The sequence below is a fragment of the Lytechinus pictus genome, chromosome 18 (assembly GCF_037042905.1).
Source record: "Lytechinus pictus isolate F3 Inbred chromosome 18, Lp3.0, whole genome shotgun sequence".
Lineage (NCBI taxonomy): Eukaryota > Metazoa > Echinodermata > Echinoidea > Temnopleuroida > Toxopneustidae > Lytechinus > Lytechinus pictus.
Genome location: NC_087262.1, coordinates 7,708,143 through 7,729,562, shown reverse-complemented (window position 1 = coordinate 7,729,562; position 21,420 = coordinate 7,708,143). Strand labels below are relative to the sequence as shown.

Genomic DNA, 21,420 nt, shown 5'->3' with positions numbered 1-21,420 from the left:
CACAATTATATATTAAAAATGATGAAATAATGGAGAATATGATAGAAAATAAGATAAAAGGTGATCTGTAAGAAGCAGCAAAAAATAATAATTGTGTTATTCAAAACATGACGATTGCACATTATATTCTCGTATTAAGAAGAGCATGAAGAACTTTATTTTTGTGTGTGCTACTCAAGGGGGACCTCAACCCCCCAACCCCCCCCCCCCCCACCTTCCGTGGTATGTTGGGTTGTCTTGTCTACCGCCCCCCCCCCCCCTTCATAATACTCTGACACCACCCCTGGTCCTACTTAAGCACGAAAGAAAATTCACATTTTGGTGAGCTCTCAACAAAGTGCATGATTCACAATGAGGAATAAACTTAATGAGACTTTCGGGAGTTGAGGAAGATCGAGATATTTATCAAAATAAAAGGAGATAATTGAGTTCAAGAAGATAAAAGAAAGGCTTAAAAACGTGGGCAAAAAGAAAAAGGAATTTTGTCAATATACTTTGATTGAGAGGAGACAAATTGCATGACAAAAGCTAGATCTCAGAGACAGACTAATGGTATTATACTTGGCGTCTTGACTTCCAAAATAAATGGCTTCCAATAATGAGGAGAAATAAAATACTTTCTTGTGTCGAGGTAAGGCGGGATTGGCGCCTGCCTCTTACTGTAGACAAAAGAAGACAAACAAATAGAGAAATAACTAGAGTCTCGTGGATACGAGGGTTTCTATTAGAAGCCGTATGCAACAATATTTAAATCGATAAGATGGCGGAAAATCATTGCAAGTTTCAACTCGACTTTGATGGACTTCAGGGGCTTAATGGGACAAACATTTTTAGGAGACCAAGCTCTGATTATTGGGCAAAATTTTTGAAATTATTGACCTTTTTAAAATGGAAGACTATAAATTTTGTGGTAGGTTTTGACAACATATTAAAAAAATGTAATCACATTCCATGGTTTTCTCTTCTTCTTTATTCGTTTTTTCTTCTTTTTCATTTTTTAAATCTAAGATTTTTATTTTTTATTTATTCATCTATTTATTTTATTCTGGTGGGTTCAGTACCCCCCCCCCCCTGCCCTCACCCATCTATACACCAGTGATAGACTTCTCTCTTGACATATTCAGAAGGAGGAAACGAAAACGAAACTGTTATGACAGACTTTTAGTTTATTTAGCAATTAATCTAATCGGTGGAATTATTCCTTAGTTCATCCGAATAAACTGATAAAAGCGTTATAAGTATAGCTATGGAGTTAGATTGTTAGCCAAAATCGTATATTTTGCCGAATTCCTTAATTTTCATTTTATCGATAATGTAAAAATAAGGAAGTTATATATTATTCATGGGCTTTTACAAAAAACGAGAATAATGTAAAAATAATTTGGCTTAGATGAAAGCCAAAGGGTGGTGCTGATGCCCGTATATAGAGGGGTTATGTATTATGTTAACTTTTTTTAAGGAATGACTTGAATCGATTGGGATTTAGCGATATTGATGTGCAAAATCGTGACAATACGTCACTCGATATCAGATCGATAAACGTAAACGATATCGCCCTTCAATGAAGGGGGTCGTAATTACACAGTTTGCCTTATCGAAGACTATATATCAGTGTATTTTCTACAATGTTTTCATTATATATGACACAAGACCAAAAAAAACATGGCATTGGAAAAACAGTTGAAATGGATGAGATGGGGATGGGATGTCGTGCATGTTATTAATTCGAAGTCGAATTTACAAAATACAGTGAAAAGCAAGTCTGTGTTCATGAATCTTTTTAAAGGTCTATATTATACTCGGTGTATGTCTAATTTTATTGTTACTTGCATATAAACCCAACAATCCCGTTCCCTGAAGAAGGAGATTGGTCAGAAGGAAGGAAGAAAGAAAGAAAGAAGAGGAAGCAATAAAAGAAGAATAAGAAGACAAGCCGCGAAGTTATCAGTGTATATAGATTAGAAGAAATGAAAGCAAAAAATATTGCGAATGTTAGTAATTACATTATTTAATTGCAGTATATACTCTTGAAAGTCTGAAAGAGAGAAATGGTTGAGATAAAGATAACTAGGAATAAAAGAAATGGAGAGAGAAACAGACAGGGAGAGAGGGGTCTTTTGTTTTGGCGATACCCTATATACTGAAAAATGATAGATGGCGCTATTCATATGTAATCGTCAAGAGACGAGATGGAAATTCGACAACTCGGTAAATTATTTTGGGCTTACAGATGCCTTACAATTTATTTCATTCTTGAAATTACAACGGCGCCACAAAAGGCATTGCGCCAACCTATATGACGTTTCAAATGGTTAAAAGGATGGAAGGGAAGGTGGGGGGCTGAATTTACTTTTTTTAAATAGAAAAATATATAGCAAAAAAAGAAACACCATAAGGACGTACCCGCACCCTAAAATGTATTATTATTCATTATTTGTATGGAAGTCTAGACCATGTAACCCTGTTGTCTCCCTTCTCTGCCCTACAGAAAAATGATGGAGCCTCAGAATACGGTGATGGAATAATTCAATGAAGGTAGACATGTAGGTCTACGAGGAAACTTAGCAACCAAGCGAAATAAGCCTACTATTTTGCAAGAGAGCATTTTACATAATTATGTGGTATGCAATATAATCATCGAGTAAGGCAGGAAGGCATCCCCCCCCCCCCGAGCTGACCCTACTTTGACCATACTCTGTAATTTAGCAAGAATATAAACATTTTTGTAGAAAATTCTCACTAAATATCATTTAAACAGAATTCGCACTTCTCAATAGACCTGCATTTATCAGATTTGCAGTTGATCTTTCTGCAACTGGCCATGTCAGTGCATGTATTTTTCTGCTTGGCCATTTTGCTCCCTCACATGCAAACATTATTTATGTCAACATATTTTTACATGAAACAAAATATTCCAGCATACGCCATAATCTTCTAATGTCATCTCTTTCTCTTTCCTTCACATATTTTGTCTTTCAGCTTCTGTTTCTTTCCACATACATGCACAACTTTTCATCTCCTTTCTCTCATTCTGACACACCTCCCCCTCGCCTCATCAGTAAAATGAAAACATATATGTTTACTATATACTACAACTAGTTTTGCTGCTGTTGTTGCTACTGCACCCCCCTTTATCTACTTCTATAGATATTACTTCCATTTGCACAAAATTATACCAAAAGAACAAACCTATGAACGACAACTTCCATCACAATGCAATTGAAAATCACTGGGTTGTAATTTTATCACAAATTAACACTTTATTTTTAAAACAGACGAAACACTTCAAATTCGATTTACATGCTAATATATCCACCTCAAATTGGATGGCTAAATTCATATAAGGGATAGCTTTTAGACTTTGTACACTAAATCTCATAGCTGAACAATGTATCCAGTCTTTTCATCATCATGACATTGTACACATGTTCGACTCTAGAGGGCGACATACATCTTAAACTGATTGAGAGCATTATTGTGCAGTCACGCCAACCAAACTTGACACCACGCTGATCAAAACTATTAAATTATTTTCAATGAAATACCACTGGTCAGTTTGGAGCCAGGTTTTGGGGTGTGACTAGACATGTATTACAATCAATCCAATCAATGTTCTCTATGGAAAGCCATTGATGCCATAATTCTCTTCTCTTGGTGATTTCACTGCCCCTTTGTAATAAAAAAAAAAAACTGAACATTCCGGTTCTCTCTCTGATGTCTTCACTGTCCCTTTGTAAACAAAAATGAACATTTTGATTGCTTCACACAACTTCTGAAGCACTTATGTTCATAATAATTCAATGACCACTTTCAATAGACATATGCATTTGATGTTATCAATTGCTTTCCATAGTTGAGATTGATTGGATCAAACACAACTCTTTGTGAGACCAGGTCCAGGGGATATTTAGCTTCTCTCTCAACACTGATAATAGATAATTGATTTGAATTATACTTATACATCACCAATCCTCTCAAAATATTAACAGAATGTTGGGCTGTTTTGGCCAAATAATGAACTTATACAGCTACGGAGTATTTCTTTTGTTAATTGTTTTTTTTAAAGATTTTACACACAAAAATCATTGTTTATATACAGTATTCTCTCTAATACACTCCATTTGAATCCTAGAACACCTCTCGTGTGCAAAGTCATGTTATTGTGAACAATCCTGTTTTAACATATCGGTCAGAAATAAAATATGGTATCGTTTCATAAGATTTCTTTTGTTCAGCTCTTCGATGGAATAGCAACGTTGTCAATCGAACCAGACAAAAAAGAACAGTTCATACAAAACGATTCATGCACATTGAGATTAATGTTGTAAAATATACAATATATGACCTTAGAATGATCTGTGCAATTTGATGTAGGTTAAAAACATGGCGCAAAATAAGGCATGCAATAGTGATAAAGGTCCTTGCCAAACAAAAGTCGTACTAATCTGAGACAAAATAGTTGAAAAATCTGGGTGTTTCAAAGAGCATTGTAAGGAACTTAAAATCAATCATATGTCTTGAAATTGATTGCAAATTTGAAAAGAATTGAGCCTGCTTCATGCAAGAGAACACTACAATCTTCTAGTAACAAGATATCTACAAGTAGGCAAATAAGCGATTGATCTTTTCAATCAATTCCGATCATAGTCTTTACGACGCTCGACCTTCATGACAGTAGTTCAGAGGGATTAAAGTCTGCAGACAAGACTACATGTAGATGATAAAAGGCGGCGCCGAGCAGTGTAGGCATCAAAGTCTGCGACAAGACTAGATTAAAAAAAGTGTACTGCTACATACTCATAACTGCAAGCCGTGTGCATTAAAGCTTTTGATAACAAAAACACCATTACATTAGCACATGAAACAATCACGCAACTGTTACAAGTAACTTGGTAAATGCCTGTATGTTCGTACTAGGCTAGTATACAGTAAGTACAAAGTCTTATCAACAAGTTTCAAAATGCTACCATCAAGAGAGTAAAACAAAAATTCATTTGCATTACACGTAGTCTTCATCAAACACCCCCAGATCAATAACTATCCCACATAAACATACACTGCATGTGTAATACTTACAATGTACCAGTAACTGCAATGGAACATGCGGTTGAGACTATTATTTTAATGAAACAGAAAATAAATTAGATATAAGAAATGATATATATATATATATTCATCTATGGCTGTAGGAGAACATAAGTTTTTTTTGGACATATACTCATAATAGATACATGTACACGAATAAAATACACAAAATGTCACTATTATATAAAGGATCTCCGTTAATCATAGATAGAGAAATAGTAGATCTAAAAGATATGTTATGATGCAAACTTGTTAATTTTCCCCAAAACATTGCAACTCTGCATTTAATTCCAGCCTCGAATATTCATTAAACGGGTGAGGATAATTCTTCATACACTCTGCAGTTCAAAAAATACAAAGTTTTAATAAGTTTGAAAACTTTGAATGGGTCAAGCTTTTTAGAGTGTACCGTAATTATATGATTACATTTATAATTTTTGGCTCTTAAGATTAGACTTTGTAAGATTAAAGTGGTTGGATATTTGCATCAATCAATCTATTATAGGCAGTATACTTAGAACCCTATAGAGATTGTAGGGCAGGCTTAAACTATAACTAATCTAAACTATACAGAGAAATTTCAGTCAATGAGGGTAAAATAATAATGATGATTATGTTCCTTGGGGACGGTTTCACAAGGAGTTGAGTATAATCTTAATGTTTACATGCCAAGAGGCTACAATTATGATCATGTGGTAAAGCGCATCTGATCTAACTAATGCAGAGCATGTACATGTAACTAAAATTAAAAAAAAGATACTTTAAATCACAAGTGATCTTTGTGTAACATCCCATGGATTCATGCCTCCAAAACAATACAAGAAGTTCAAAGAATGATGGCCACATCACTTCAGAGATAAATCAGTATTTAAAAAAAAAGCCTTTTACACAGCAGTGACAGTAAATTACAATACGGGTGATTTTGAGTTTTGTGTTAATCATTGGTGTCTGTGTTAGGCTGAGGTTTACAGTAGCTGAGGTTCACATCAGTCATAGCACCAAACTTGAATTATGGCTGGTGTTTGGACTGAAGCCATTAGGTGTTAATTTCCAGTTTGTTTTGACCACTGGTGTTGGTGTTGGGCTGAGGTTTACATCAGTCATAGCATCAAACTTGAAGTGAGGTTTGTGCTTGAGCCTAAGTTGTGTGGTTTTAATTTAGGTTTGGTGTTGAGGGTTGGTGTTGGTGTTAGGCTAAGGCTGAGGTTTATATCATTCATAGCACCAAACTTGAAATGTTTGTGGTGCTTGGACAAACATCATTGGTGTTAATTTCAAGTTCAGTATTGGTCACTGGTGTTAGCATTAGGCCGAGGTTTAAATCAGTCATAAAACCAACCCTGAGGTGAGGCTCGTGCTTGGAAAAAAAGTCATTAGGTCTTGAGTTACCAATAATATGATTGGTACACTTTTTGTAAACTGGCATTCAGCATTGGTGCTAGGGTAGGCAGCCTGACTTATATTCTCAACACAAACACCAAAATCAAGCTTGAAATCACCCATTATCTAAATTTTCCCTACCGAGGCAATATATTCATTTTTCTAAATACATATAGACAACGTAAGCTAATCCTTATTTGTAACATGTTCATGCAAGAACTCATTTGGTCGGACGATAAATTCACTTTATTTCTTTCATCGTAACACATTATAGACACAAAAACTTTTGAAATGAAGTTCGTGAATAGAGAACTAAGATCCGTCAAATATTCCATCTCGCTCCTTGCTCATCTCTTGTTAGGGTCGCTACTGATTGAAGCATTAAATTTCTAATTGAAAGTAAAAGGCCCATTTACTTTTGTAATCCTGATACCATCGGTATCAAAATAAGTTAAAATTTCCAGATCTGGATTTATATTTTTTATTTGAAACATTGACATTGGAATGTATTCCCATGGGAAATGCTACGGGTATTCTGGACCAGTATTACACAAGAATGGAAATTGATCATAGCATTGATCGTTAATATTGATGCTTGCATTGATAAATATAACAAACACCAAAATGAATTAAACAATCAATTGCCAAGTTGGGCCGTGTACGTCAGGGTCCACGTGGTACTGGATAGAATTTAGATTTTTTTTCAGAACTAATTTTCCGGTGCAAGTACCATTATGAGATAAGGGATGGATCCAAGGCCGGCCTCGAGCCTCATTTGCCGGACTTGGCCTTGGTCTCGGCCCAAGTCGCATGTACAAAATCGACAGGAAAACTTTTATTGAATGGCCCAATGACTCGAAGCTCTCCGAGCCAGAAATCACGGCCTCAAACCCATCCCTAACCATCGCAAACACAACATATTCAGAAAGGAGAGCGATTGCAGCAAATTACTCGGACTTTACATTTTATATGTAAGCCAAGGATAACAACTAGCCAATCCCCTACTTAAAGGGTACATGCTGGATATACATATATATATAATGAACAGAACTGGCCACATGGTGAGAGCAGGGACCTACATACATACTTACAAATATCGTGCAATTAACATAGTCTGCATAAAATATAAAACAAAGTGGTGCTCGAGTACAAGTAGCTTTATTTCTCTTCACACCAGCTATTCTCTTTCCTCACCTGCAGAGAGATAGGAAGAGAGAATGGGGAAAGAAAGAGACCGGGGGGGGGGGAGAGAGAAACAGGAGTGGGGGACAGATAAGAAGGTGAGTAGGGAGAGGATGAAAGGAAAAAAAAGTAAAGGTAAAATTAAAACGCTTGTTAGAATGACAGTAAAAAGAGGAAAGCCGCAGACTGTTGGCTAAATATTTGGGAGATTTATCGACTGTTCCACCTCACAAAATCTCCATCATTCAGTCGTAAAACTTTTTGCTATGATAGCTACATGTACATGTAATAATCATTGTATTTTTTCAAATTCCCTAACTTGCCAGATATTCCCTTACCACTATGAACACTTAAAAAATTCCTTTAATATTTTAACAAGTGAAATGATCATAGTTTAATTTTATTAGTACCACTTATCTGTAAAACAGCACTGGTCCCTTTTGAAACCTATTTTGCAAGAATGTTATGTGCCTTTATATAATTTTGTTTGCAATGTTATACATGTACATGTACACATCTTACACGTACCATTTTGAAAAAATAATAATAATTTCCTTCTAAAATTTCTTTCTGCCTTTTTGTAAATGAAATATCACATACCATCATTCTGGCTAACTTTTGTTCAAATACATTCCAACCCAAATACTGCAATACTGTGACAATACAGCAACATGATTCCAATATCTTGAGAAGCATTCCCAACAGGAGTTTCAGAGAGTCTTTTTCAATGCACATTGGTCAATTCAATACGAACCAGCAGCCTGGTATGGATCAATTTCATAAAACTTATTACAATAACAAATTTACAATAACAGTTAAAAGCTACTGAAATGCTTCAATCTGATTGGCCGATAGTAATTTTGTTATAGAAATGTGCATTCATATATTATAACAAGTCTTTATGAAATGGGACCCTGGCCAGGTTGTTGACCCATAATGCAACAAAAGAAAGCAGTGAAATCTTTTGATACAGGCCCACATGGATGATAACACACATTCCCCCTGTTCAGACTGTCCCCCGTCACCCGGGACATCCCCCGGAAAATCGACAGTCTGGACGGTCTGGAGGATTGTCCCCGTCTCCCGGTTCTATCCCCCGGGTTTTTCGAAGGAAGGGCGACCTTGGCTCGTAATCCGAGATCACGCACCTGTTTTAATCATAAGTGCGCATGCGCGAAATGTGGTGTCAAGAGAATTGCTTCCGCTCAGTATTGTGCTAGTACTCGGCTAGCTGCAAGTAATTGCATTTCCCACGTTATCATGTGCGGGCACGCCTTACGTAACCATGCCAATGACCTAGCCCACTCATCCCCCGGTGCCAATCTCCCGGACGCCGGGGGACGTATGGACGGCTGGTCGTAAAGAGATAAGATTTCTCTCCCCCTTCCCCCGGGTGACGGGGGACAGTCTGAATGGCCTGTAAATCGCTACTCAATACCTTCTACTGCAATATTTATGTTATTAATAGGGACAGTGATTTTCCATTTCTGAAAATTGCCTTTTCCGTTTCAGAAAATCTTAAATTCTGTTTCAGCATGTCTGAAAACGGAAATTCGGTTTCCCCGTAGACTTTGTGTACATGAAAAAGTGACAATTCCGTTTACATAGGAAACCAAAACGCAATGCATGAGTAGTCAAAATGCTCGCGCTGGTCAAACTTTGTACCTGCCACTGTACTAACAATGAATGCATTAAAATCTATCGTAATTGAAGAGATACGAGTACAATAACTGTTTAAAGAAGCATAATTAACATGAATACATCCTCACCTTTCACATTATTAGCATTATTTTAGGGTGAATGATATTTTATTAATAATTTTGGGACTCTTTTGGACACCGTTTTATAAGCAGTAGACGACTTTCGTCTATCTGCCATTTTGGATTTGAGAAGTACCGCGATCGTGATATTATGACCGTATGCAGAGGGCAGCAACACATGGCCATGTTTCTGCCTTTATTCTACGTTCATTGGGAGATGTTCGGTCACTATGCGGACCTGAATATAATTCCAGTACGATCTGTGATGACGTTGAGTGCAGTCACGATGTGCGAATTGTCATGATTGTTGTAGCAAAGTGAGATTGTGTTTATGGCCAGTTCGTATTTCGTTGAGGATTTGGGAGTAATTTCTGTTGCTATTCTGTGAATTTTGAGGAAAAATACCTTTTCCATGATTTTGCGTTTGAAAAGCCACTTTTCATTCCAAAAGGCTGATTCTGTGAATTCCGTCCGTTTTCGGCGATCTCAGAAAATTACTGTCCCTATATTAAGTGGCCAAACAAGTACATTTCCCCTGAAAACGTTATAAGTTCCCTATACAAATAAAAGAGGTTAATACATTCTCTGTATCAATCATAGCTATTTCAAACTGTGCATTAAGACTAGCTATTTATAAGTCAAAGGCAGTGTTGGTCAGTTTACTCTCGCTTTGAATTAATATTGTGAACAGGAAAATGAGTGACTTACTTGCTCTTCTTCTGCAGGCGTGAAATCATTCTTGATATTGAAAGTCTTCCTGATCTCTTCTGATGTCTTACCCTTGATCATGTTCGCTACCGTCTTGCATGTACCGTCTAGTAGGCCTTTGATGTCAAGGTAATTAGCAGCCTGGAGGTAAAAATGAAAGACACACTGTAAGTTCTATAATGATGATGATGATGATGCACAGCATTTGTATAGCGCCATATATCTGTCAAAGATATTCAAAGGCGCATTTTTGGAGCCAGCCAATCTGGGTCGCCTAGAAGGGCGCGCACACAGAACTGTGACCCGCAGGTCTCTCCTCCTGATATAATTGGTTGGACCACTACACCAGGGTTTCCCCCTACTCTTATTCGAATAGTGCAGTGGGTTCTTAACGTGCAAAGGTAGTGACTCTCCTCTACACGGGGCCTCCATTTAACGTCTGATCCGAGGGACGGAGTGTTTTCCACTGTAACATGACCTGCATCTATGAAACAGGGGAGAGACATTTACACAGAACGCACTGGCTTCAGTCATAACGCTCAAGGTGGACTCGAACCCACAATCTTTGATTAAACGGGCAGACACTTAACCAACTGAGCCAACTTCACTCTCTAAAGTTCGCTCTTTAAGTTCTATAATAAATTATGAAATACAAATGATGAAATGATGACATCTATGATGATATGATGACATCTATGATGACATAATGACATCTATGATGAATTGATGACATAGTTTCTATAGATGATGAAATAATGAGATGACATCTATAGATGGTGAAATAATGACATCTTTGATCAAATGATGACATCTATGATGAAATAATGAGATTACATCTGGGCTCAAAACTAAATACATTAACCCTTTGAACCGGAAAACCGGCTTCACCATGAGCGCGCATAAAGAATACCAGCTTCAGGTCATTTGACTTGAAAAGCAAGGGTTTTAGATGTCAGGTGACCTTTTAAAAATGACGTAATCTTAGAGATATGAGTCGATAACTTTAGTTTATAATTTCATTGTAAATGGCTTTCATTTGTAAGGTTTTAGCTAGTAAAAAATTGCCAAAACATACTACCCTACCAAGGAGACTTGTGTAATAATACACTGTGAGTCGTATACATGTACAGACTATGCTTAAGCTAAAAAGGAATTTTACTTCCGTCAAAGCAGTGATCTTGAAATAAAATTTGAGATAATCGTCAGTATGGGTAGCTACACAACATCAGCTGGGCCAGGCCAGGTACCAGCCTAGTATTAAGGTGCTTGGGCTCGAACCATGAGAATAGGAGATCATTTATTTCAAATGGCATGTATTTCTACATTTGCCGATACCTGTATGCTTGATATCTGCAAATAATGCAGGGAGAGGGTCACAACTGTCCAAAGAATTTGGTGGATTCACAATATAGTGCTCCATCTATCGGTTGCAGCAAACAGGCCAAATTGTCACACTTCGCCATCGACATTGTCCACAGGCACGGCAGCGCACATTGCTAGTTTACTGTAAAGTTACCATGATGCTTCAAAATGAAAACCATATGGCAGGAAATCACAAAAAGTGGTCTCAATTTCACACAGAAATAAATATGCGGGCAAATTTATCCCCTACCACTAGGACCCTAGTAAACAGCATGTTCGGTCAAGCTGCGTTGGCCAGCTCTGAATAATCGCATGCATGCACTTTAGATCTAGCGCGCAACAGATGTCGACTTTTTCCCATGAGGCTTTGCAGATTTCGGCCTGTCTGCTGCAACCGCACCGCATTGTGAATCCACCGACTTCAGAGTTCAAAGGGTTAATACATGTACATGTAACTGCCTACAGGCCAACTTTACAGACAAGCAGAGCTGCAAACTTTGATATTCAAATTTCAGGGAGAATTTACTGAGGAAGAAAGGAGATCTTTCTCAATTACACATAATCCACAGAAAGAAATCAATGTGAGAACCAGGGAGATGTTGAAAATCTGCAGGTTTTCACTAAAAAAAAACAGTCAATTTTCAGGGAGTCTCCCTGACAATCAGGGACTCTTGGCAGCCCTGGATAAGCACATGTGGGCATGATAATTGTTATTGCCTGAAACAAAAAGACCTGTTTACCAACAAAAATCCATGCTACTTTCGATACGTAAATATTCTCGATGAAATCGTGCACCCTTTGCTCTCTACCAATTAGGATACTCACTAGAATAAGCTCAAAGAGGGTCCCCTGGTCGACCTTGAGGAAATCTTGGTCATGGGCACAGATATCATCGGTCCTCTTCTCCCTGTTTTCATCGTCTTCTGGTGGAGGGGGGTCGTTCCTGTGGAAGTGGCACCACTCCAGCACCTTCTTGAGGATGGTGCCGTTGACGTTTGGTAGAGGGATGGCATCGTCGTCCTCCTCATCCATGCCAAGGTCTAGAATATACATGTAATTGATTAAGGGGGCTCTTCCATAAAACCGTTCATTAAGTTAAGAATAAATTTTTTTTTACAAATTACTGGAAAAAAGAAAGTCAAATCGGTTTCTCATAATTACCCTCAGGTGTTGGGAACTGGTTGATATTGGTTTTTCCTCCCCTTTTTTCCTTCCATTTTCCCTAACTGGGCTATTTCAGACCAGGGTATACAGCTGCTGATTGCACGATCGCCGCAAATTTGCCCGCTCGTAGAGCCGTATATAAACTACAAGACTGTATAGTGAATTTTTCACAAAATTGTTTATATTTTTTTTATTAATTGATTATGCAAAAAAGTGCATCAGATTTGTAATGAATAAGTTTTTGTTGTTTTTTTTTGCCTCTAACTCACTTTATGAAGCTAGTAGAATGCTAATTTTTGTTGAAAATATCAATGATTACATTTCTAAAAAATATCTACAAAAACATTGCCAAAACATAATCAATTTCCCATTTATTTTGTTGGTTTTTAATTCTTATGTATCTCTTTGATTTTTCAAACCTTTATTTTCTATTATTTTTTCAATGAACTTTGTCAGCGACTCTTTTGCGATCATAAATAGCACAAAATAAATCCATTTGAACCAACAAAAGTAAAAATAATCACACATTATTTGGTCGAAAACACGATTTACATTGACTTTGTACACAGAATCATGTTTTTGAGCAAATTGGGGTCTGACATGCACTTACAAAATGTTGCATAGCTTCGGAACCGCGTACCCAGGCGCAGTAAAAAGTCACTGAGCGGCACGGTAAAAAAATATGCGCGGCGGCTAGTGACCAACTTCGACAAATTTCGTCACTAGCCGCCCAGATAGGTAAGGATCCACATACATGTACATGTAATTACTAGACTTGTGTGTTAAGTGAATTTCTCATTTCCAATATTACTAATTTTTCTTCTCAGTACCGTACCTTGTTTTGTTGATAATAGAAAGTATAATGCATGTTGATTTAAAAATAATTTTTTTAAATTTACTACATGCAGATACACAGTTTCGATTGCACAGTTGAAATATAAGCCTCTGCAAGTGCCAGGACAAGAATTTATTTCATACCAAACATTTTTACAATTTCAACTGATTTCTGTGACCTTGGACCTTGAGACCCCCCCCCCCCCCCCCTAATCTAAACAGATCATTGCCACTCACATATGCATGTACATGAAACAAGTTTGAAGTTTAACCCTTAACCGGCTAAGTAATCGCAAGAACAGAATATTTGAATGTTCATGTACTGACCTCTGTGACCGTATGACCCCAATATCTAATCACATGATCATCCCTCCCATGAGCGAAGTTTGAAGTCGAACCCTCAACTCTTCAATCATAGTGGGAATATACATATAAGGATGCAACCTGCTAGAATTATAAAATGCAGAAAAACACTCACCTTCAAGCATTGTTTTGATGATAACTGATTGCCTGGCAACTTCTACTTCCACCTCGAACACCTCCCCATCAGAACTCGCTAACTTGATGTTTGGCATCTAAAAAAGAAAAATACAACTTAGTTATTTTGAAAGAAGAGTACAAAAACAATCAATATAGAGTTCCCCCTTTACATTTAGGGTACCAAACATAACAATCACAACAGAATAAAGGAATAGGCCTGTATAAACAAAGAAGATAAAGTCAATTGTAAAATAGTGCATCAGGGAGATATAAAAGTTACAATCAATTAGCTCAAGTGTCTGAATACCGTGCGGTTCCAAATATCGACAAAGAATTACACTGTACTTCAATTCCCTCTCCACAAGTAAAGGGTCCTGCCAGGTAAATGGGAAATGTGTGCTGTATTATGCATACACGTGCTTGTTTTTCAGAGCAGACGCACATGCAGCTAAGCAAACACATCCAACGTAACTTACATGTAGAGATGAAAGAGGCTCTTGGGGTGTTTTACTGATTCCTGTATCAAAATTATTTATTCTTATATCAGCATTTTCACAGCAGAAATAGCAATCTAGCAATTATTTTGGGGTTAAGAATGCAATTTAATTTCAATTGCCAAAATCGATCACAGCGTACAGCTTGATGTGTCTGATATTTGGCAAGTGCGTCCGACATGCATGTACATGTACATTGTATCCATGGGAAAAAAACAAGATTCTGGTAGTACATTTAGGTAAATAATTCCTATTTACAATATTTTTTCTATAAATTTTTTTTATGACACCAATATGCAACATTTGCACAACAAATAATAACTTATATGAAACAACTGTATTTTTGTTTTGGTCCAATTATGCATACCAGTATAAAGCACTTTGGGTAAATTACTCCACACCTCGTTGGTCTGCATCATGAAAAAAATCCTATTAGAGCTGAGAGTTGACTTTTGGCCCACTTTAAACAAAATTAATCTAGTATTTTGCGAAGAAATGTCAGATTTTCGATAATCATTTAGTCAAAACATGCGGAATGATAATCATACTTTTAGAAGTTTAATGTTACCATTGACGAGAGAGCAATGGTTTTTTTCCAGACCTTGTTTACATAACCTTGCACTAAGTCTATGCATTTATCTCTTGCGTCGTGAACATGCAAACTGGCCGATCAATATACCGATGGCGCATGCGCCCTCTGTATATCGATCGGCCAGCTGTGTTTGCAATTTCGAAAGCAGGTGAACGAACGCGACCTTTTTTCCCCTTTTTTGGGCGGTCTGGCTAGTGGCTACTGCCTCGATGTCAGGATTCTGCAGTCGGTTAGACCCTCAATAAGGTGGGTGCAAGATTTCTTCTTTTTTCTTCTTCAATTTTTGGTGTTTTTGGTACCCCAATATCAAAGGTACCCATGTTAGTATTTGTAACCTGTGGCAGCCTATGGTTGCCTTCTGGGCTGAACTGCGTTGGCTCCACTCACCAAGACATAGACTGTTCAAAGTGTTGTTGGCCCATACGTAAAGACAACGTATTGGCAGTAACGTTAGATCAAACATTCAGTGGAAACCCAGCTTTCGTCGGATCGTTTTTTTGTATGATGGGGTGTCCAAACTTCGCAGACTTTTCAAAAATATTCTTCAGGCTTAATTTTGTTCACAAAATATTCACAATTTATGCAAAACCAATTCAAGAAATAGTTACCAAATTGACGGCAAGATTGCAAACCATAAAATCATTGACAAAAATCTAGGTCAAGGGGTTTCGCCAGTATCGCGATCTCAAAATTCGATTCCGATCGACGAATGTGCGCTGTGCTGGAAAACCGTTCTAAAAAAGTGTGACCTAACTCCGCGGACCAAAGTATTTGAGGAGATTTAAAGAAAAAGCTTAAAAGGTGACATATTTATATCAGATTGATGACAAAATGCTATAGAATCAGTTAGTACCACATTGAACTCGCATTTTTGATGATATCTGCTTGCAAAATGATGATATCGTAATTCTTGTTGAGAATATCAGATTTCTTCGGAACGGGCGCTAACAGTAACACTAACAGGTGACAAATTTGCCGATCTTTTGTCAATATTTTCGTGAATACTGAACTCATCCTGAAGAAAGTTAAACTTACGCCTAAGGCCAAATGGCAATTTTAGGTCGCTTTTCACGCTGATGATGTCAGATTTTAAGGATATTGGCAAGTTTTTGAGATAATGACCTTCCGCGAAGTATAGGCACACGTGAAGTTTGGACTCACTGCCATTCATAAAATGTCACATAGACCTAAGTAAATAGACCTAAAACTAAAGGTCTAAAAGAAATTAGAATTTTTTTAGATTAGGCCTACATCCAAATAAAAAAATTTACAAAAACATATATCAAATTCAAAAATATCTTACCTAAGACCAAGTGGAGTGGAGCCAACCAACGGCTCCAACGCAGTTCAGCGGAACAACCAATAAGGCAATAACAGTGGTGTCCCTACCACTATACACCCACTAGCCAGCAATTATCGTTTTTTCTCTTTTTTTTTAACCAAAATACCTCCCCCCCAAAAAAAAAAAAAAAAAAATAGGGTTAAAGAGAAAGAGAATTGAGGAACACAATATGCTTTATTTTTTCCTCTTTTACTGTTTAACGAGACTTGTAATCAAATATTAAATGGGGCTTAATTAGAACAGCCTTTTTTAAGTCAATTAATAAAAAATATTCCTCCTCGGGATTTGAGCTTTCATGAAATATGAATCTTTTTCATGACTACCGAAAGCGCTAAAAATGTCCAAATTTTTAATTGGTATATAAAGCTTTAGCTCATACGTTGCGCCCGTCTTATTTCAATGTTATACAATTTTATGCTTTTAATGAATTTCTAATTCTCAGATCTTGTCGCAATCCGATTGGTAGCTATAATGAATGATTATTATGTTTCATGAATTGTTCAAAATGTGTCTCTCTATCAGTTTTGAATATTTAAAAAAATGTCAGCTCGTGCTTTTTGCTCGCAATATTTTGATTAGTAAGAATTTCTTCTCTTGTATATGCGAGTTTGATTAAATAACTAGAGAGAGAGGGGGGGGTCCCTCAGCTACTTGTCCTCGCTTATTCCCAATTTTTTTTTTTATTATACTCGTGTTCAGAGTGTTTCAAAGTCTTTTCTGATTTTTTTAACACTTTTTATTGTCTCGGAGCTTCCCTCTATTTCTTTTGACTATGATGTAGCCCTTTTTACTTGTTTCAATTCTTTTATGTCACATTTCATTGAAAACATAATTATTCAACTGACTGATTTTATTACAAAATTTTGATATTATTTTGTCTTGTTTGTTTGGCTTTCTTTTTTTCTTCTTATCCTTCTTCTTACTTTTTCCATTTCCTTATTTTCTCTTTTATTTCATTTCATGAGGCACCCGCCAACTTATATACAACAACAACAAACATATTTATTTGGTGGTGTGCCCCTCTAAAAAGGGAGGAAAATAGGAAGGAAAAAAAGAAGAAGGGAAGGGGAAAAAAAAGAAAAAAAAAAGAAAGATGATGATGAAAATTATCTTGGTGATGATGATGGTGGTGGTGATGGTGGCGGTGATGATGATGATGATGATGATGATGATGATAATGATGGTGGTAGAGGTGATGATGATGAGAATGAAGTTGGTGATGATGGTGATGATGAAGACTAGATGTAATTTTGTTATTTTGTCTTTGAAAAAATTAAGTAGTGCATAGGTGAATTTATTTAAAGTTAATTATGAAAATAGCAGAAAAAATAATTTGAAAAATTGGTATGCGTTCAGGAAAAATCCATCCCCCACCAAAAAAAAATTAAAGGTGAGATTTTTTAAATAATTATTTGTGACGGCGTAGGCCTTTGCGAGCAGCTATATCGGATATAATTATGGTAAAAAGTAAATGAAATGTCAAGAAATACGTGATAATGACTTTTATTGTACATTCAGTATATCAATAGATAACTTCATACTCTCTCCAAAAAGAAAAAAGTGGGTCATTACGGACCATTAAAAATGGGAAATTTTGGCATTTTATATTACATAGAATATTTAGCAACTGCTCGTTTATGACGTCACAAATCAAGCATTCGAAATTCTACTAACTCCATTTTTTTTTAATAACACCTTCACCGATGTTTTGAAATTATTTTTCTTTGGCCTATATTTTCACAATCTTTTTATCAAGGTGAAATTCCCCTTTACAAAACAGTATCCGCATGATCAGTGTGTAGCGGTAAATTATTCACCTGATAACTATAGACCTATCTATAATTCATGCGGCTATGTTTAATAATATATTGCTGTGAATAGAATGAATGTCATTAAAAACATAATCTCACTGATCACTAATGCCAGCTCGACGCGCGAACTGAAAAAATATATTTTCTGCCCCGATAATTTGATAACCCTAACCTACATGTAACCCAATTTCTAAGTATTTTTATCATAAACAGGATAACTATAGACAATTAATTGAAAACTTGATATTCTTTTGCGAAAATGAATATGAAGGACAACTTTTTAATAAAGAACACAGTTTTAGAGCGTGATTTTTAAATTTGATATACATATTTTATTTCGATTTTGAATGAAAAGACAAAAAATAGTAGGGGGATGACATTTCATAATGTGCCCCCCTACTATTCTAGGTGAGGGGGACATGTCCCCCTGGAATTTGCGCCCATGTGGGTGGGGGGTGTTGCGCCTCCCTTTTGGAATCATTATGGAAGAGTGTAAATACTCGCTGTGATTTCGATCTCATACCTATAAAAAAAAAATAGAACAGCTACGCCTTGAACACAGGCCAAAATGCCTAACGATTTCTCCGCGGCATTAAAAACTATCGTAAAGGGCGCTCCATTTATAAATAAAGATGGACATGTAGCTGTCTATGGCGACAAAATTTGTCGCGAATATTTCCCAAGAATTGTGAGAATTGGGCTGAAAATGCAACAAAGCCAAAGGAACCGGTGAGTACCGATCAAACAGTATCAAGCTATTTAATGAAATATATTTTATCAGTATAGTTTAACAATTTCTAGATAATAAACTTTAGATCTAAGGCTAACTAGGGCGGCCCAAATGCGCGTGAGTGGAGTCCCAGTTTATTAACACGGGTAAGTATTGCGGTGTTGCCTAGACTCTAGAGTGATTCAGCATGCCATGGAAATTGAGGGTTTCACTTTAATTTAAATTCAATTTCAGATCGTGGGAATGGAATGGCTCCTTTAACCCTTGAACTCTCAGACACAATATCAAATAAGGCTTTTGTGGAATATTAAGGAAATTCATGGATAGACTTCAATCTAGACCTAAGTCCTAATTTAAACAAAGGCGAGCAGAACTCGATCTCGAACTTCGTCTTCGAAGATGTGTTCCCCGTCTTTCCCTTCATGCATTTCAACGGATGGGACTTAAACAAAATTGTCGGGGAGGAGAACTCACCTCAAAAGAATATCAATCAGTGCTTTATCTGCGATTTTTGAAGTAAGCTTACATCAAAATATGGTTATAGACATGTCGCTTTTTAAATCATAGGCACATTTACTTACTTTCGACTCCTGGAAAATCTGCACGACAGTCTTTGAATTTAATTTCGTCTGTCTCCGGAAAATTCTTGTATCTACGTACGATGACGTCACGATAATTAAAAATAAAAAAAAACAGTTGATAGAGGGCGGGCGCCAAGTCAATTGTCGGTGGGGGCTTGCATAATTATGGGAGAATAGGTCCATGATAATATGCTCAATTAAAAAAAAAAAAATTGTCCACCTCACTTTTGTAAACTTGTCAACAGAATAACAAATCACACAAATGATTAGGTCTTTGAAAACATTTATTATTGTAAACTATTCTATTAAGGATTAGGCTTTCTCCATAGATTCTCACAGCAAATGGACATTGTCTAGCAAGCTCTGATTAAGATTGATATTTGATGGATGGATTCAATCAAGACCAAGCTCAAATTAGATCTCTCTAATAGCAGGGGCCCGTTTCTCAACACATGGACAAGTTAGTCATATCTTTATCCACCAACCACGGAGTTAGTTCCAATCTTACTAAACCTGTTTCTCGAAAGGCTTCCTAACTAGAATACCTTGATATCGATACTATCGGTAAAAAGAGCAGACGAGACGTAGCCTTAGTCACAAAATAGCATAATTTTCAAAAAGAAAAATTATGACAAAATTGCAAATATTATGATAAATTGGGAAATAAATCTTTTCAAAATAATAGCACAGGTTAATTATGCATCATACATACTTAGACCATGAAGACTGGAGCATTCAATTGCAGAGAAAATTAAATTATGAATAATTCATTTCATGACTAAAAAATCGCTTGTGGACGTTGAGATGGGTACCCCCGGGAGACCCAATTTTAATAGTTTACGAAAGTAAACCATAACGGTTTTCTTTGTAAATGACGATAACTATACGGACTTTTACGATTCCAAACGTCATCAAAATATAGTTTAACGGAACATTTTTAATCATTGATACCGAAAATACGATATTGGACAAATTATATGCATAAATTAGAGATATAATTCATCCAACTGTTAATAGGGGTCTGAAAACAACAAATACGAGTTCAATATTGGATGGCCTCACGTGGTAGAATCTTTTTAGATTAAATCATTTTACTTATTTCAAAATGAATGGTTTTGTGGCGTTTACCAACAGTTTTTATAGTTTCTTTGTATTACAATTATCATTGAATGCATTAACCCACTTGTTTTGTGATGTAATTTCAACCACTATGATTGATTACGTAAGATTATAATTTTAAAATTTCTAGGCACTTTCGCATGTCATAGTCTACCCACGTGATGCCACTACGTCAAGAAAGAAGTTAAGACAGGTTCGGAGGTGTCATAAATATTTAGTGAGGTTGTTGTACCCGATCTTGGTAAAGAGGGCTTTGTGAAACGGTTAGCGGACAAGTAGCTCACTATCTCCGATTTAGTCAAGAAGTTAGACTTATGACGGTGTTGAGAAACGGGCCCCAAGACTTTATGTCTTGCGTGCGTGCGTGACGGGTGGACGTGTTTTCTGATTCTCTCTGATTACAATAACAAATATAGGATAAAAATCGTGATTTTTCAGGATTTTCAAGTGACATGTTCGAAGTATTGCCACTGGATATTATACTGATCTGAAATTTCGACGAACAATCATTGGATTGCACCAGTTTTGGGCGATTGATTCTTGGGATTCAACTTCAATTTTCGCGCCAAATTGTTTTCAGCTATTGTGAGTGCACTGCACTGACGCGATCGTCGCCGGCGCGGCCGGAGACCGGACCCAGCCTTGACAGCTCGCCGAGACTTCGGGGGAAGATATACAACTCCCGTTTTGATCTCCAGCCGTCAAGATATATCATCATGGCCAAAGATAAAGCTGATCCACAAGATCAAAGTAAAATTAGCAAAATCCAACAAAAATTGAATAAAATTTCACCATT

At 36.6% G+C, this 21,420-nt stretch overlaps 1 protein-coding gene across 1 annotated transcript; it reads right to left on the bottom strand.

Annotated features, from left to right (window-relative positions):
* Positions 1-3,219: 3,219 nt before the first annotated feature.
* Positions 3,220-19,602, bottom strand: LOC129282022 (S-phase kinase-associated protein 1-like). The gene is made up of 5 exons (XM_064112718.1): positions 19,506-19,602; positions 13,954-14,050; positions 12,303-12,517; positions 10,116-10,256; positions 3,220-7,659 (listed from the first exon to the last, which is right to left on the bottom strand). The coding sequence occupies exons 2-5, from the start codon at positions 14,048-14,050 to the stop codon at positions 7,624-7,626; spliced, it is 489 nt and encodes a 162-aa protein (XP_063968788.1). The 5' UTR covers positions 19,506-19,602; the 3' UTR covers positions 3,220-7,623.
* Positions 19,603-21,420: the final 1,818 nt, after the last annotated feature.

What these genes read in the sequence shown, in the direction of transcription:
- LOC129282022 (XM_064112718.1), bottom strand. Translation starts at nt 14,050, where the DNA reads ATGCCAAACATCAAGTTAGCGAGTTCTGATGGGGAGGTGTTCGAGGTG. An exon ending in CATCAAAACAATGCTTGAAG is followed by an intron (nt 12,518 to 13,953) that starts GTGAGTGTTTTT and finishes TGTATATTCTAG; the next exon opens with ACCTTGGCATGGATGAGGAG. An exon ending in CCCTCTTTGAGCTTATTCTA is followed by an intron (nt 10,257 to 12,302) that starts GTGAGTATCCTA and finishes TTTTACCTCCAG; the next exon opens with GCTGCTAATTACCTTGACAT.